The 17871-nt window shown below is 47.7% G+C and overlaps 1 protein-coding gene across 1 annotated transcript in view; it reads right to left on the bottom strand.

Moving 5' to 3' along the window:
* The window catches only part of LOC127586376 (snake venom vascular endothelial growth factor toxin ICPP-like), a 41835-nt gene that overhangs the window by 10827 nt on the left and 13137 nt on the right, over positions 1-17871 (bottom strand). Inside the window, exons 3-7 of the mRNA XM_052044292.1 lie at positions 8059-8080; positions 4783-4979; positions 2145-2224; positions 294-323; positions 123-188 (exon numbers count right to left, since the gene is read on the bottom strand). Of these exons, the coding sequence (XP_051900252.1) occupies positions 123-188; positions 294-323; positions 2145-2224; positions 4783-4979; positions 8059-8080 (395 nt within the window). The remainder of the gene's footprint in view (positions 1-122; positions 189-293; positions 324-2144; positions 2225-4782; positions 4980-8058; positions 8081-17871) is intronic.

Genomic DNA, 17871 nt, shown 5'->3' with positions numbered 1-17871 from the left:
AGCCAATCACCCGACCACAGACTGAATCCACCAACGACACACGTAGACCACGGTGACCTCTCTCTGCCGCACTTGTACAACAGAAGCAGGCACCTGTACTCATGGAATGACTGCACACTCACTGGTTGAGTTCTGGCTCATCTTCCAGCTTGGTCCTCCTCCTGTGACCTTTCCTCTTGCTGCTTCTCCTGAAAGAAAAACAAATTGCCTGTGAGGGACAAGCAGAGGCTTCTGGTTTGAAATGTTCTCCCGAGATGTGCGAGTTTGTTGAACTAATACTGGGATTCCTGTACCTGTCGCCTTTCAATCGCTTCCGCCGTGGTCTGAAACAAAGAAGAGGAGAGACTGAAGAGGCAATTATCATACGAGACACCCTACAAAAGAGGCCATTCAGCCCATCTTAAATATGCTAGCTCTTTGAAAACTATCCAACTCTTTTCTCCTCTCCCAACAGCCCTGTAAATTTCATGTTTAAACATTTATTAATTCTGAATCTTCTATCAGGGCTCTGAGGAGACGTTTTCTACATCATAATAGCTCGCTATGTAAAATTAAATTCCCAAAGCCTCTCTAGTTCCTTTGCTGTTCCGGTTGCCTGCCTCCAGTTCCCAGATACAGTTTATCTTTAAAATAGAAACATGTTGCTGGAAATGCTCAACAAGTCAAGTATTTTAAGAGCAGGTTAAAATATTGATGAAGTAAATAAGAATAAAACGTCCAAAAGCAGATGCTGGAAATCCAAATTAAATCAGAAAGTGCTGGAAACACTCAGCGGGTCAGGCAGCATCTGTGGAAGGGAAACAGAGTTAATGGTTCAGGTCTATGATCCTTCATCTGAGCTGGGCTAAACTGGGTTGAGCCAATTCTGATGACCTGGACTTTTACCTCTGTCTCACTCTCTGTAGATGCTCCCTGACCCGCTGAGTATCTAGAGCATGTTCGGTTTTGCTTTAGATTTCCAGCATCTTAATTTCTTCATTAAGGTTTTGGCTTGCTACATCTGCTCTTAAAACTGCTCCAAATTCGGACAACAGAAGTCTTCCATCCCTGGTATTATTCCAGCAAATATTGTGTTCAGTTTTGGTCACTCTGTTATAGGAAAGGTGCCATTAAGCTGGAAAGAGTGGAGAGGAGATTTACAAGGATGTTGCCAGGACTTGAGGGACTGAGTTATGGAGAGAAGTTGAGCAGGTTGGGACTCTTTTTCAATGGAGTGTTGGAGAATGAGGGGTGATCTTATCGAGGTGCATAAAGTCATGAGGGGCATAGATCGGATGATTGTGCACAGTCTTTTTCCCAGAGTTGGGGAATCAAGAACTGGAGGGCATAGGTTTAAGGTGAGAGGGGAGAGATTTAATAGGAAACTGGGGGGAGAGCAAATTTTTCACCTAGAGGGCGGTCAGTATACGGAATGAGCTGCCAGAGGAAGTGGTTGAGGCAGGTACATTAACAACATTTAAAAGACAGGTGTGGTAGTGTAGCGGTTAGTGTAACGTTTTACAGCGCCAGCGACCCCAGTTCAATTCCGGCCACTGTCTGTAAGGAGTTTGTATGTTCTCCCCGTGTCTGCGTGGGTTTCCTCCGGGTGCTCTGGTTTCCTCCCACATTCCAAAGACGTACGGGTTAGGAAGTTGTGGGCATGGATAGGAAAGGTCCATATCCCTAAACACGGGCAAATTGGATCAGCTTAAATGGAAATCTTGGTCGGCATGGACCAGCTGGGCTGAAAGGCCTGTTTCCATGCTGTAGGACTCTATGACTGTAAATCTGCTCTCCACCTTCCCAAAGGCAGGTGCATTGCTATTATATGGACAACTGTATATGTCTACAGGTTCTGAGCCTACCTTGCTGTAGGGGGTCAGCTCTTAACCTCAGTATGGGCTGGGGCTACAGTTGGCTAGACCCCTTGACCATTATCCAGTGACTCCCGACAGTGACTTGCAAATGGGCATTGAGGGTAGTGGCGAGATGGGAAAGTACTCACTGGTTCGGGGCTCACCATTGTTGACCTAGCAAGGTCTGCGGACCCTCACTGGGGGATCGGCCACTTGGGACGGGTCCTAGTGAGAGCCCAGTGCCTTTGGATGCACAGAGTGAGGTCAGCACTTTAATCCGACGCAGACCCACTTGAACCCCACGCTCACCGGCATTCACAGCTACCGTGTTCTGTGAAGATCATCTCCTCCTGTTTGGTCACCTGCTCCAAAGGTTTTAACTTAATGACCTGAAAAATAAGATAGATAAATGTTTGTTATCTTAAAACAACATGAGTTACTGCAGCTGTTCACTCAGTAAGCAGTCGTCCGAGTAAGTCACCGCGATAACCCCAGGGTCGACAGAGAACAGGCTGCCTATCCCTAACAGCTCCATTCTTAAAGTCTCCACTGAGCCCCCTCTGCACCTAGGAGAACAACTTGACCTCTCCAGTTTCTCCGTGGATCCAAGATCCCACCGCAGGAATGGTTCCAGAAATGAGGGATTCCCAGGATGGATCAGGGAAGCTGGGATTGTTCTCCTTGGAGCTAACCAGGTTGAGAAACAACCTGATAGAGGTGGATAGGATTGTGTTCTGGTTCCGACAGGATAAAGGCAAGCTGTTCCCATTAGTGGAGGATTCAGGACCAGGGGAAATATATTCAAAACTTTGGGTAAAATTTATAAAGGAGATGTGAGGAATTTTTTTTGTTTAACTATGATCTGGAACTCATTCATTGTAAGGTTGGTGGAGGGAAAAATAATGGTAATTGGTATATTATTGTCACATGTACTGAGATACAGTGAAGAGCTTTTGTCTGCATGCCATCTGGATAGATCATTCCGTACATTGAGGTAGTAAAAAGGAAAACAGAATGCAGAATATAGCGTTACAGTTACAGAGAAAGTGCAGTGCAGGCAGGCAAATAAAGTGCAAGGGCCATGATGAGGTAGATTGGGAGATCAAGAGTCCGTCTTTAGCATATAAGAGGTCCGTCTGAGAGTCTGATAACAGAGGGATAGAAGCTGTCCTTGAGCCTGGTTTGTATATTTCACTCAACAAGAGAGGTAGATAAAACTAGAGGACATAGTTTTAGGATAAAGGGTAAGAGGTTTAGAGGGAATCTGATGGGGACCTTTATCACCCAGAGAGTGGTGAGTACCTGGAATTCCTGAGAGAGTGGTAGGAGCGGGTTCACTGACAGCATTTAACAAGTGTCTAGACAAGCACTTGAATCACCCAGGCATAGAAGGCAGTGGGCCAAGTACTGGAAGGTGGGATCGATACGGATGGGTCCCCATTGGTCGGCATGGGTGTGGTGGGCCGAATGGCCTGTTCTCTTGTTGTATAATTCTATGACTCTAAGTGGTGGGGATCTGGAACTCACGACCTGAAAGCAGAAACCTTTGTCACATTTTGAAAGCATCTGGTTGAGCAGTTGTAGCCTGCACGGCCATGGGCCAGAGCTGGGGAGTGGGTTTAACCCAAAGTCCATGTTCAACTGGCAGGGACGTGATGGGCAGAGTGGCCTCCTTCTGTGCCATTTCTGATTCTTTGATCCAAGCTATAGTGTTCCACAAAACTTTCAAATTGGCTAAAACAGTGTTTCTAATGCAGACTGCCTCAATTCATTCCATTGCCACTTTCTGCAATAAAACTATGTGGTAATTTGTTGAAAACCACTTTATTTTATGTATTTCATGGTGCTGAGTCATTTGGTAACATTTATTTGATTGTACAACTTCACCCTGAAAAGTTAAAGCCAATGGTATGACAAAACTTCCAAATTGGCTAAAACAGTGCTTCTAATGTAGATTGCATCAATTCATTCCATTGCCACTTTCTACAATAAAACTATGTAGTAACTTGTTGAAAATCATTTTATTTTATGTATGTCATGGTGCTGAGTCATTTGGTAACATTTATTTGATTGTATAACTTCACCCTGAAAAGCTAAAGCCAATGGTATGACAAAACTTCCAAATTGGCTTAAACAGCGTTTCTAATGTAGAAAGCATCATTTTGTTCCATTGCCACTTTCTACAATAAAATTATGTAGTGACAAGGCCTTTCAGGTGATGGAAAATACGTTTTTCAACTATTTCAAAGAAGAGTTGGGGTTTTTGTGACAGCGTCTTGTGGGAGCTTGCTATGCAAGGACATGCGGCCACGAAAGGTAGGACATAAATCCAAGTCTCTGCCTCAGTGCTGCAACCTGTGGCACCTGCACCCAAGGAGCTATAAACTCTCTCCCACCAAATGGTTAAGCTTCTCAACATGTATGGACAGAACTGTTCTCTCCTCTGAACTCAACACCAGTAGCGCGGAGGTGATGAACCTTTACCAACACAGTGGCGCAGTGGGTAGGGTCGCTGCCTCACAGCTCCAGAGACCCGGGTTCAATCCTGATCTCGGCTGCTGCGTCTGGAGTTTGTACCTTCCCCCTGTGAGTGGGTTTCCCCCGGGTGCTCCGGTTTCCCCCCACGTCCCAAGGACGTGCAAGTTGGTTAATTGGCCACTGCAAATTGCCCCTAGGTGCAGTTAAATGGCAAAAGAATCAAAGGGGAGTTGCTGGGCATGAGGGGAAGTTGCAGGGGTACAGGGAAATTAGGAGAAGGAGGTCGGGACAGATGAGAGTGCTGGTATTGACAACAGGGATAATGGTTTCCTTCTACGTTGGGGGAACTGGACATCCCCCCTCCCTTCCATTGGGAAAATCTTGGGGTGATGCCATTCTAAGGCCCAATCAGCATGGTTTCAGTATTGATGCTGCTTGGCACTGCTCCTTGCCCGTGCAGTGAGGTTACCTGTATCGTCACGTTGTACATCTCTCGCACCGTACAGCGCAGCTTCTCATCCCCACAGCAGCCAGCACACCGCAGGAGAGGGACACAGGAGGGTTTGAAGATGTACTCCGACTCGCTCGGATACTCCCGGACGACATCCACTAGCACCTCAATGGTCCTGCAATAACTACGGTTCCAAACCTCCTCAAACGGGACCACTGCAAAGGCAAAATGAAAGGCACCAGTCACTCACCTGGTGCAGGGCAGTGGATATTATAGGCTGGCTGAGCCTGAGACAGCTGCTTCCAGGAACCCCCACCCACCTGAGTATCAGAGGTTGCTGTGCTAAGGTTTGAGCTTGTGGACAGCAGGAAATTTGCCCCCTTGTGTCTGGTAACTGCCCCTATCATTTGGTTCATTCCTGCTTTTTGTCCCAATTTCCTTCCTTATTCAGACCGGGATAATACAGTCATACAATATGGAAGCAGACCCTTTGGCCCAAAAATTCTGCACTAGCCCACCCTTACTCTAATCCTACATTAAACCCATTTGCATTCCCATCGACTCCGCCCAGATTCCACCCCTCAGCCACACACTGGGGGCAATTTACAGTGTCCAATTAAACTACAGACCTGCACATCGTTGGGATGTGGGAGGAAACCGGAGCACCCGGGGGGAAACCCATGCGGCCACAGGGAGAACGTGCAAATTCCACACAGACAGCGTCAGAGGTCAGGATCGAACCCGGGTCTCTGGAGCTGGGAGACAGTGCCTTAACCTGCTGCGCCACTGAAGTATTTTAGCGTTCAGAATTAATGTCCAATTCCCAAAAGAGAGAGTACTGTATGTAGGTCAGGGTTAGGATGGCCATGAAATAACTCCCTTACGTCCACCATCTGGTTGTTATACGGAATGAGTTCCTGGCTGGTTCCCAACCATCCAGCTGTGGTTAATTAACAACGTGCTTTTATGAACATGTTAAAAGCTACATCCATGCCCTTGTTCCTGCTAGATCTGCCTTTTCCAATCCAAGTCTCCCATAACCGATTCCTGCAAGGATCACTCACCCCAAAACCCTGCTGCCTGCATCCCATCTCCCATTCAGCCATCGGTCCTGTTCTTGCCCATTGCCTCCCATCTCCATTTCAAAAAACCATCCCTTGGGTTCAAGTTCCTCCCCATCACCTCCCCATCTCTGCAGCTTCCTCCACACCCCAAGGTCCCTGCAACCATACAGTTCTGCCCTCTGGTTAGTCCCCAGTTTCCCTGACACAACCACAAGGGGGTGTATTGTCAGCGAACTGGGTTCCAATTCCTGGGAATTCCCTCTCCTGTAGCTAAACATCAACCACCAGAGGAACTCAGCGGGTCAGGCAGCACCTGTGGAGGGAAACGGACAGTCGACGCTTAGGGACAAGACCCTTCTTCTGGTCCAGAAACATTAACTGTTCATTTCCCTCCACAGATGCTGCCTGACCCGCTGAGTTCCTCCAGCAGATTGTTTTTTGCTCCAGATTCCAGCATCTGCAGTCGCTTACATCTTCAATTCTCTCTCCTGACCTCTTTCACCTTTAAAATCGTTGTTAAAACCTTTCTCGTTGACCAAGTTGTCCTTAAGGCTAATTCTCTGGCGCACTGCCAGTTTTACCTGAGCAAACTGCTACAAAGCCCCTTTTGGATTTTCTGTTCCATTGGTTGTATTTAATCCATCTCTATTGCTCTCGTTATCTCCCACTGCATGGACAATAAGTGCCATCTTGATGGAATTAGCCAGCTCAAGCATGTTGCTCCAATGAAAAAGACAAGCTGTTTGGTACAAGGCAGATTCGAAAAGCAGCAATCATATAACCCAGGCGCGGGACTGGTATTGGATTTGAGAGGAGGAGAGGTGACCCAGCTTTGTGTGCTGTGGGCACCACAGGTTTCCTGACCGACGTGAGACAATGCATCAGTCAAATAGCAGAGCGAAGAGTCTGGGGTTGATACCGCGCGCATCCTTGGGGGTTGGGAAATGCCTTCAGTTACTCCGGGCAGGGAGGTGAGAACGAGAATCCTGGCAGTGTTCACCTTGCCACTTTTCAAAGTTAAGTCAGCACACCCACCCCACTCCGCAATGCCACCCACCTCGTACCCAATCCTCATCGCTGCCCCTCTCTCATCCATTGGTCCATTCCCCTCACCCAGCCGGGGGAGGCCACACCTTCCCTGTCCAAGCCCCAGTCCCTGGACTCCTCTCTCCACCCCCCTAACTCCCTTTCAAATATTTGCCTAAAACCTGCCTCTTTGATGAAGATGTCCTAATGGCTAGTTCACCAGTTCAGAGCCAGTCTTCGATCGATTAAGTTCCTGGAAATGTCCTTTACCCCGATCAGCTTGTACATAGGCCGAGCCTCATCCTGCTCGTCTTCCCCGCCCCACCTCCCTGTCCCCTCTCCCACCCGTCACATTCCCCAGACTTCCATCGAGACCAGGCACCTCTTTACCCATTGCTTCCACTCATCCTCCACCTCCGTCTCCCCCCTCCCCTACCCCATTTATTGTGACACGGAGATCCATTCATCTCTGGTGGCTCGATCAGTGGCTGTGTGTGTGTAGTTGTGAGAGAGAGAGAACACAAGAAAGAGAGCGCAAGAGAGAGAGAAAGTGTGAGAGTGCAAATGAAAGAGAGAGAGAAAAAATGAGTGTGAGAGAGTGTGAGAGAGACAGTTCAGGAGAGGGAGAGAGAGTGCAAGAGAGAGAATGCAGGAGAGAGAGAGAGAGAGAGAGAAAGTCCAAGGGAGGGAGTGTGATAGAGAGTGTGAGAGAGAGTGTGCAAGAGAGGGTGCAAGAGCGAGAGAGAAAGTGTGAGAGTGAGAGAGTGCGGGAGAGAGAGACAAAGTGTGAAAGAGAGAGTGAGAGAGGGAGACAGTGCAAGAGAGAGAATGTGCGGGAGAGAGCGAGAGTATGAGAGAGAAAGAGAGTGCAAGAGAGAGTGCGAGAGAGTGCAAGAGAGACTGTGAGAGAAAGTGAGAGAGTATGACAGTGTGAGAGATTGCGAGAGTGCAAGAGAGTGTAAGTGCGAGAGAGAGTGTGTGAGAGAGAGAGTGACAGAGGAAGAGAGAGTAGGACAGAGAGAGAGTGAGACAATGTGTGAGAGACTGTGTGAGCATGTTCAGAGGAGGGGGGGTGGGGAGGCACAGCTCCCAGACACACAAGGTGGACATTCAACCGGTGACAGTTCTGGTTTTCCTCCAATCACGTTTCTTTGCCCTGAACTTAACACTGGGTCCTATGTGTAACAGGAAGGCCACCGCTTACCTCCCGGAGCCTGGCTGGACAGCTGGAAGAAAGAAGAAAAAGTAATTTAGTGCTTTTTATTCAGAGAAGGAAACCGTCCTCCCCTTCCTCAGCCTCTCTGTTCCCAGCTGACAGGGTCCAGGCTAAAAATGAGCAGAACACCCGCAGTGAAGATTCACACTTAGGGAGCTTGGTAACAGGAAAGGAACAACCTCCTCGGTGAGCTCCAAGTTCCTCTTCCTCTACCATCACATGCCAATGCACAGGGTGCCTGGTCAGGAGTTCTTTAACTAAGCATTTGGGCTAAATGTCTCCTTATGTGCTCAGTGTCACATTAATAGACCAATGAATAGCGTTGGGAGATATATCCTTTAATTAAGTCATTCACTGGTAAGACCCAGTTTTTATTGCCCATTGCTAAGTGCCCTTGCTGGGAGATTTCGGAGGGCAGTTCAGAGCAAACACATTACCATCAAAAGACATCAGATTTCCTTCCATAAAGTACATTAGTAAACCAGATGGGTTCTAATGTCAATCCAGTAATTCTGCAACTTCTGGCACCATCTCACAACTCCAGATGTGTTCAATTAATAATATTAATTCTACAGCAGTTGTGGTGGGAATTACACTCATTCCTCCAAGTCATTATGCCAAGTCTCTTGATCATTATTCTAGTAACATAACCACCATTGCTACCAGACACCATCAACACAGGTGCACCTCAGCGATGCATGCCTAGCCCACTGCTCTACTCTCTCTACACATGACTGTGTGGCTAGGACAGCTCAAACGCCATCTATAAATTCACCGTTGACACCACTGGTGTTGGCAGAATCTCAGATAGTGACGAGGAGGCATACAGGAGTGGGATAGATCGGCTGGCTGAGTGGTGTCACAACAACAACCTCGCACTCAATGTCAGCGAGACCAAGGAGTTGATTGTGCACTTCAGGAAGGGGAAGTTGGGAGAACACACACCAGTCTTCATTGAGGGGTCAGTAGTGCAAAGGGTGAGCAGCTTCAAGTTCCTGAGCGTCAACATCTCAGAGGATCTATCCTGGGCCCAACACATTGATGCAATCATGAAGAAGGCACGCCAGCACCTCTACTTCATTAGGAGTTTAAGGAGATTTCGTACATCACCAAAGACTCTTGCAAATCTCTATAAATGTACGGTGGAGTGCATTCTGACTGGCTGCATCACCACCTGGTATGGAGGCTCTAATGTGCAGAATTGCAAGAGGCTGCAGAGGGTTGTAGACTCAGCCAGCTCCATCACGGGCCCAACCCTCCCTGCCACCGAGGACATCTTCAAGAGGCGGTGCCTCAAGAAGGCGGCATCCATCACTAAGGACCCTCACCATCCGGGACATGCCCTCTTCATGTTACTACCATCGGGGAGGAGGTACAGGAGCCTGAAGACCCACACTCAACATTTCAGGAACAGCTTCTTCCCCTCCGCCGTCAGATGTCTGAATGGTCCCTGAACCCATGAACACTACCTCGTTATTCCTCTTTTGCACTATTTATTTATTTCTGTCACTTATACTAATTTTTATGTCTTGCACTGTACTGCTGCCGCAAAGCAACACATTTCACGTCATGTGTCAGAGGTAATAAACCTGATTCTGATTCCATCCATCACATTTTACTGGTTAAAGAGGTGTCAAAGCAATAAAAGTTGCTCCTGTTAAAAAATCCATTATCTTAGATTATTCCTCTTAACTAATCGATTTTTGACCCAATACATTAATGTCAGGGGTGCTTGGGAGATACAGTAGATTTTTTTTTTGGTTTGAAGCGGTTCTATATAAATGGATGTTGTTGTAATTGTCTCCGCAACCTGGTTGGTTGTTGGAAAGATTTCCTCTCCCCCCACTTTATGTTGAGAAGAGATGAGTTGTGGGGAACATGACTGTAATATACAAAACCCTGAAGGGTGTGAAATATATTTATATCTTTTTCCCCACATAGGAAAAGGCCATTCGGCTCACTCAGTCTCTGTCAGCTCTCACAGCTATCCCACCAATCCCATTCCCCCACTTATTTCCTTGTGACCTATGCCCATACAACACTACAGGAAGGATGTGACAGTGCTGGACAGGGTGAAGGGGAGATTCCCCAGGGTGTTGCCTGGGACAGAGCATTTCAGTCATGAGGAGAGACTGGGTCTGTTCTCCCTGGAGCGGACGGGGTTAAGAGGGGACATGATTGAGGTGTAAAACATTATGAGAGGTATAGATAGGGCAGACTACAGGAAACTTTTCCGCATATCAGAGGTGGATAAAACGAGAGGAGGTAGATTTAGGGGAAAGGGCGGGGGAAGAGATTTAGAGGGGATCTGAGGGGGACCTTCTTCACCCAGAGAGAGGTGAGTACCAGGAACACACTGCCCGAGAGAGCGGTGGAAGCAGAGTTGCTGTCAACATTGAGGAAGTATCCAGACAAGCACTTGAATCACCAGGCAGTGAAGACTATGGGCCAAGTGCTGGGAGATGGGATTAACATGGAAGGGTGTCTGCTGGTTGGTACAGTGCCCTGTTTCTGCGCTGTTCGACTCTGTGATCTATTATCTGAGCCTTAGGGCACGTACCACCAGGCTCAAGGACAGCTTCTATCCCACTGTGATAAGACTATTGAATGGTTCCCTTATACGATGAGATGGAGTCTTGACCTCACAATCTACCTTGTTATGACCTTGCACCTTATTGTCTACCTGCAATGCACTTCCCTGTAGCTGTGACACTTTACTTTGTATTCTGTTATTGCTTTTACCCTGTACTACCTCAATGCACCGTGTAATGAATTGACCTGTATGATCGGTATGCAAGACAAGTTTTTCACTGTACCTCGGTACAAGTGACAATAATAAACTAACACCAATACCAATACCAACCTACTCTCTCTCACATGCCCATCAACATCCCTCCTGATTTTCCTACACTGGAGGCCTGTTACTGACCAGTGCATATTTGGGATATGGGAGGAAACCGGAGCACCCGGGGGAAACCCTCACGGTCCCACGGGTATGATGTAACCTCCACACAGACAGCACCAGAGGTCGGGATCGAACCTGGGTCTCTGGAGCTGTGAAGTAACAGTTCTATTGGCGGCACCATTCTGCTCCCCTCATAGAGTTATACAGCATGAAAACAGGCCCTTCGGCCCAACTTGTTCGTGCAGTCCAAGGTGCTTCCCTGAGCTAGTCCCATTTGCCTGTGTTTGGCCCATATCCCTCTAAACCTTTCCTATCCATGTACCTGTCCAAATGTCTTTTAAACCTTGTAACTGTACCCACCTCCACCACTTCCTCTGGCAGCTCGTTCCATAAACCCACCATCTTCTGTGTGAAAAACTTGCCCTTCAGGTTTCCTTTAAATCTTTCCCCTCTCACTTTAAACCTATGCTCTCTAGTTTTAGATTCCCCTACCCTGGGGAAAAGACTGCCGACCATTCTCCTTATCTCTGCCCCTCATGATTTTATAAACCTCTATAACCTCTATGGAGGAAGATCTAAGGGGGATGACAGGGGTAAGTTTTTTTACATAGAGAGTGGTGGGTGCGTGGAACGCACTGCCCGGCAGAGGTTGTTCGGGCAGATACATTAGGGACATTTAAGAGACCCTTAGATAGACACATGAATGATAGAGAAATGGGGGGGGGGGTGCAATGTGGGAGGGAAAGGTTAGATAGATATTAGGGCAGGATAAAATGTCAGCACAGCATTGTGGGCTGAAGGGCCTGTACTATGCTGTAATGTTCTATGTTCTAAGGTCACCCCTCAGCCTCTTTCACTCAAGGGAAAACAGTCCCAGCCTATCCAGCCTCTCAAGCCCTCCAGTCCTGGCAACAGCTTGTGAATCTTTTCTGCTCCCTCTCCTGATGAAGGCAAATGTGCCAAATGCCTTCTTCACCACCCTGTCTACCTGTGTCACCACTTTCAGGGAACTATGTATTTGTACCCCAAGGTCCCTCTATTCTACAACACTCCCCAGAGCCCTATCATTCACTGTGTATGTCCTGACCTGGTTTAACTTCCCAAAATGCACCGCTTGTCACTTGCCTGAATTAAATTCTATCTGGCATTCCTTTGCCAGCTTTCCCAGTTGATCTGGATCCTGTTGTAACCTTAGATGACCTTCTTCACTGTCCATAAACTTACAAGTCACATCACCTACATTCTAATCCAAATCGTTAATATATAAACAACAGAGGACCCAGCACCGATCCCTGCGGCACACCACTGGTCACAGGCCTCCAATCTGAATAACAACCCTCCACTACCACCTTCCACCAAACCAATTTTGTATCCAGTTACCTGGCTCACCCTGGATCCCATGTGGTCTCACCTTCTGGACTAACCTACCACACAGGCCCTTGTCAATAACCTTACTAAAGTCTAGGTAGACAACATCTGCTACCCTGCCCTCATCGGTTCTCTTGGTCACCTCCTCAAAAAACTCAACTCTTGTGGGTTTATGGGAGAATGCAGAACAAGGGATCACTGTTTAAAAATAGAAATGAAGTAAAGTTTTTTTTAATCTCAAGAGGTTGTGAGTCTCTGGCACTCTCTCTGGTAGAAGATAGCTTTGAATGTTTTTAAGACAGAGGTAGATAAATTCTTGATACACAAGGGATGAAAGGTTACAGGAGTAGACAGGAATGTGGAGTTGAGGTTATGATTAGAACAACAACACTTTTGAGCAGCTCAGTGGCACAGCTGGTAGAGCCACTGCCTCACAGCACCAGAGACCCGGGTTCAATCCTGACCTCAGGCACTGTGTGGAGTTTGCACGTTCTCCTTGTGACCGTGTGGGTTCCCCCCCCCACCCCCCCCCCCCCCGCCCCCCGGGTGCTCTGGTTTTCTCCCATGTCCCAAAGACATCAAAATCAGGTTTATTATCACTGACACATGTTGTGAAATTTGTTGTTTTATGACAGCAGTACAGCGTAAGACAAGTTACAAAAATAAATAAATGGTGCAAAAGAGGAATAACGAGGTAGTGTTCATGGGTTTATGGACCGTTCAGAAATCTGATGACGGAGGGGAAGAAGCTGTTCCTGAATCGTTGAGTGTGGGTCTTCAGGCTCCTGTACCTCCTCTCCGATGGTAGCAACGAGAAGAGGGCATGTTCCGGATGGTGAGGTCCTGATGCAGGTTGGTGGGTTAATCAGTCGCTATAAATCACCCCTAGTGTGTAGGTATTGGTATTGGTTTATTATTGTCACTTGTACCGAGGTACAGTGAAAAGCTTGCCTTACAAACTGATCGTACAGGTCAATTCATTACACACTGCAGTTACATTGAGTTAGTACAAAGTGCATTGATGTAGTACAGGTAAAAACAGTAACAGTACAGAGTAAAGTGTCACAGCTACAGAGAAAGTGCAGTGCAATAAGGTGCAAGGTCACAACAAGGTAAATTGTGAGGTCAGAGTCCATCTCATTGTATAAGGGAACCATTCAATAGTCTTATCACAGTGGGGTAGAAGCTGTCCTTAAGTCTGGTGGTACGTGCCCTCAGGCTCCTGTATCTTCTACCCGATGGAAGAGGACAGGAGAGAATGATCTGGGTGGGTGGGGTCTTTGATTATGTTGGCTGCTTCACCAAGACAGTGAGAGGTAAAGACAGAGTCCAAGGAGATAGAATTGAGGAATAGAATTGGTTCCATGGAAAATTAGTGCGGTGATGGGATTGGTCTGTGAGCCAGTACAGACCTAAAGGGCCAAATGTCCCCTTCTACATCTGAGGAACTGTAAATATAATATAGATTAAACTATAATATAATGTGACAAAACAATATGGATTTTATTGAATGGCAGAACAGGCTTGAAGGGCTGAGTGGCCTACACCTGCTCCTAATTGAGCCGTAGAGATCGTGGTGGGGAGAGCCTTTAAATGCAGAGATTGTCGTCACATGACCTCCTCCCCACACGCACAGGACGTCATTGGCCAGTCTCCTACCAATCTCCGAGGCACTCCCTACATTAACAAGGAGATGAACAGGCTCATTATTTCCTAATGTCAAGAACCATCAATGTGAGCTTCCAATATTTTTATAACTAATAAAAAGACACCCCAACAACGTGCGGGTCGGTAGGTTAATTGGCCGTTGCAAATCTAGGGGGGAATTATAGAGTCATAAGCATGGAAACAGGCCCTTCAGCCCAACTCATCTATGCCAAGCAAGGTGCCCATCCAAGCTAGTCCCATTTGCCCGCATTTGGCCCGTATCCCTCTAAACCGTTCCCATCCACGTACTTGTCCAAATGTCTTTTAAATGTCGTACCTTCCTCAACTACTCCCTCTGGGAGCTCGTTCCATATACGCACCAGAATTGATGGGAATGTAAGGAGAATAAAATGTAGGCATAATGGGTGTTTGATGATTAGCATGAACTCAGTGGGCTGAAGGCCTCTTTCCTTCCCTGAGTCTATAAATATGTATTCAACTTTAATTAAAAATAAAATAAAAAGGTAGCCTATGAATCTTCTCCCAGCTGTTGATCGCAGAAGTGACAGCGATTAGTCTTCCAGGGTCACCCTGAAGAACTGGGATTCTACGCTGACTCAAGGTGATTCCCCAGGACTGTATAAAGATTTACTATCCCAAGCTCTTTTTCACATCTGTTCCATAAACAGCTCCTGGTTACGGCAGGAACTCCACGTCTCTGGTGACGGACAGACCGACCGAACCCCACATCTACTGCCGGTTGGGGCGGTGGGAGAGAAGGAAGGGAAAGCACTCAGGGGATCCTGGATCAACAGTCTCATCAGCCTCCGAGCTAACATGGGGTTAAAGTTCACTCTTTCCAACATTCCCAGTGGAACACTGGATCAGTTGAATTCCTTGCTGGGTTTAATTGTTTCTGTGGTTTGCTGTGGTAGAGTTTGAAAAATTTGCAACATAGAAGCTCCTCCAAAAAATAGGACAAAATGTTCTTGGCAGGAAAAAGAAGAGAGTGAGGTAAGTTTTCTCCTAATGCCAGATCTTTCCTGTGGCATAGTGCGGCTTCATGTCTTATGGGAGGAAAAGGAAGGGGGAGATGGAGAGGGTGGGCAATGTTGCCCCTTTTGAGGGCTCCAAGGGGGTGATGATGTCCTGAGGGCTGTGGGGTGGAGGAGAGGCGCCAGTGGGGGCAAGTTGGGGAGGAGCCAACCATGAGTGGATGGGTGATGGGGAGGGGCCATGACTGGGAAAGGGGTAACAGTGGAGTGGCATTGACCCAAAAGGAAAGCAGTGGTAAGGAAATAGGGGACAGAGAGAGGGAAGCAATGATGGGGGGGGCACCAGAGAAGTGGGGGCTCGCTCAGCGATGGGGAAGGGATGGGTGAGCAAAGAAGGGAAGAAACCATCACAGCAAAGTTCATCACCGTTCAATGACCACCTGAATCACACATGGACTCCTTTGGACACCCAAACTCCCAGAACCCTGAACTTTTAATTCCTAAACTTATGCCAACCAGAACTGTGACAGAATTGGAGTATTGGACAAACCAGTAACAATGCAGCTGTGAAGACAATTAGGGCAAGGGTAGGAAATGGGGAAGGAGTTGAACTAGCGTAACCTCACTGGAACTGCTTTACAGAGAAGCATTGATAATAACCTCCCCATCTGCACAGGAACAGTAGCTCAGAGAGTATTGGTCCACTGCAGCCAATCATGAGGAGTTTCACTTCCTCCGCAGGCTATTTTTGACTAGTTGCAGCTTTCAGTTTAAGAATGCTGCTGATGCAATTTCTCCAGTCATTGCTGGAGTTTAATAAACCACCTGGGGCAGGCAGCCAGATCAACCCCCCCACCACGGCTGAAGTGACCTTGCTATTCCCTGAAGGCAAGGAGGGGTCAGAGAGACTGACCAGGGGCAGGATTCAGGGAGCTGAAGAACAGCTGGGAAATCAGGAGTTTCCCGGACACTTTTATACAGAGGGCAGGCACGGTAGTGTAGCAGTTAGCGTAACGTTTTACAGCGCCAGCGACCCGGGTTCAATTCCGGCCGCTGTCTGTAAGGATCCTGTACGTTCTCCCCGTGTCTGTGTGGGTTTCCTTTGGGTGCTCTGGTTTCCTCCCACGTTCCAAAGACATACAGGTTAGGAGCTGTGGGCATGCTACGTTGGTGCTGGAAGCGTGGCGACACTTGCGGGCTGCCGCCAGAACACTCTACGCAAAAAGATGTATTTCACTGTGTGTTTCGATGTCCATGTGACTAATAAAGATATCTTATCTTAAAGGGGCTAAAAACCTGAGTTGTTCATGCAGATAAATCCCCAGAAAGGTGGTATGGCAGTGCACTGGTTAGTACTGCTACCTCACAGCTCCAGAGACCCTAGTTCAATGCTGATCCTCAGGTGGCGTCTGTGAGGAGTTTCTCCCTCTGACCACGTGAGTTTCCCTCTGGGGTGATCCGGTTTCCTCCCACATCTCAAGGACCTGCTGGTAGGTTAATCGGCCGCTGTGAGTGATCCCTTAGTGTAGGTATGTGGCAAACTGAGTCAAACGGGAGTTGATGGGAGTGAGAGAGAGGTAGGGCTACAGGGGAAATAAGGAGAGGGGAAATGGGACTGCTGGGATTGCTCTGCTGGGAGTCAGTATGGGTTGAATGCTCTCCTTCCGTGTCATCAACTCGTGTCTCTGTGGGTTCGATTCTCAGTCCAGCCCAGTATGAAGATGCAAGAGACTGCAGATGCTGGAATCCGAAGCAACAAACAACCTGCTGGAGGAACTCAGAAGGTTGAGTTGGGGCATCTCTGGTGGTGGGGGTGGTGGGGCGGGAGTGGGAAAGGAATTGTCGATGTTTTGGGTCGAAAGCCTGCATCAGGACAACTTGAGTATGAAACCTACACCAACTTTCCTTATGCAACGCGAGGGGAGTGTGCTGTTGTCCAGGAACCACCTCTCAGGCCAAGCATTAAACCATATCGAGCAAAAACTCCCACAGCACTCTTTTAAGTAAGGGCAGGGGAGATGCCCCAGTATCGTGGCCCGTTTGTAACCTTCAACTCAGCAACTAAAATCTGATGAGCCGGCGGTTCCAGTTTGTGCTAATTGGTTGCTGCAGACCCGACGTTACAACATGCAGAGAACAGGCATCCAAAGGCCTTTTCTAATCAAGGGTGGCTGCCACTTTACAACAAGGTTGCGTTCCCAAAGAATGGTCCGTATTGCAGTTTTCCATAATGCAAAGACCGTGTCATCTGCACGTGCATCAAGAAATGCAAGCTGAAAAAATAAATCTTGTGTTTATTTATTCATTCCCCACCCCCACATAAATTCCATGAGAGCAAATTTTTGGGTAATGATTTGTGCAGGAAGTCACTGTAGTGTAGTGGTTAGTGTAACATTATCACAGCACCAGTGACCCGGGTTCAATTCCGGCCATTGTCTGTAAGGAGTTTGTACGTTCTCCCCGTGTCTGCGTGGGTTTCCCCTGGGTGCTCTGGTTTCCTCCCACGTTCCAAAGACATACAGGTTAGGAGTTGCGGGCGTGCTACGTTGGTGCTGGAAGCGTGGCGACACTTGCGGGCTGCCCCCAGAACACTCTACACAAAAAGATGCATTTCACTGTGTGTTTCGATGTACATGTGACTAATAAAGAAATATTTTATCTTATCTTATCCTTCCGTAAGGGCGAATTTTCATAACCCGAATGGCCGTAATGCGGGGGTGGGGAGGAGGGGGTCATCAAGGGCATCAAGGGACACAAGTTCAAGTCCCACTACTGTAGTTGGGGAATGAGGTATCTGGAATTAACAGTGACCACACATCTACCGGACTGCCGGCTCAATGCCTTCCCTCAGGGAAGGAAACCTGCCGTCTTTCCCCAGATTGGTCT

Source organism: Pristis pectinata, chromosome 35 (assembly GCF_009764475.1).
Source record: "Pristis pectinata isolate sPriPec2 chromosome 35, sPriPec2.1.pri, whole genome shotgun sequence".
NCBI classification, from domain to species: domain Eukaryota; kingdom Metazoa; phylum Chordata; class Chondrichthyes; order Rhinopristiformes; family Pristidae; genus Pristis; species Pristis pectinata.
This window is presented reverse-complemented; position numbering and strand designations above follow the sequence as displayed.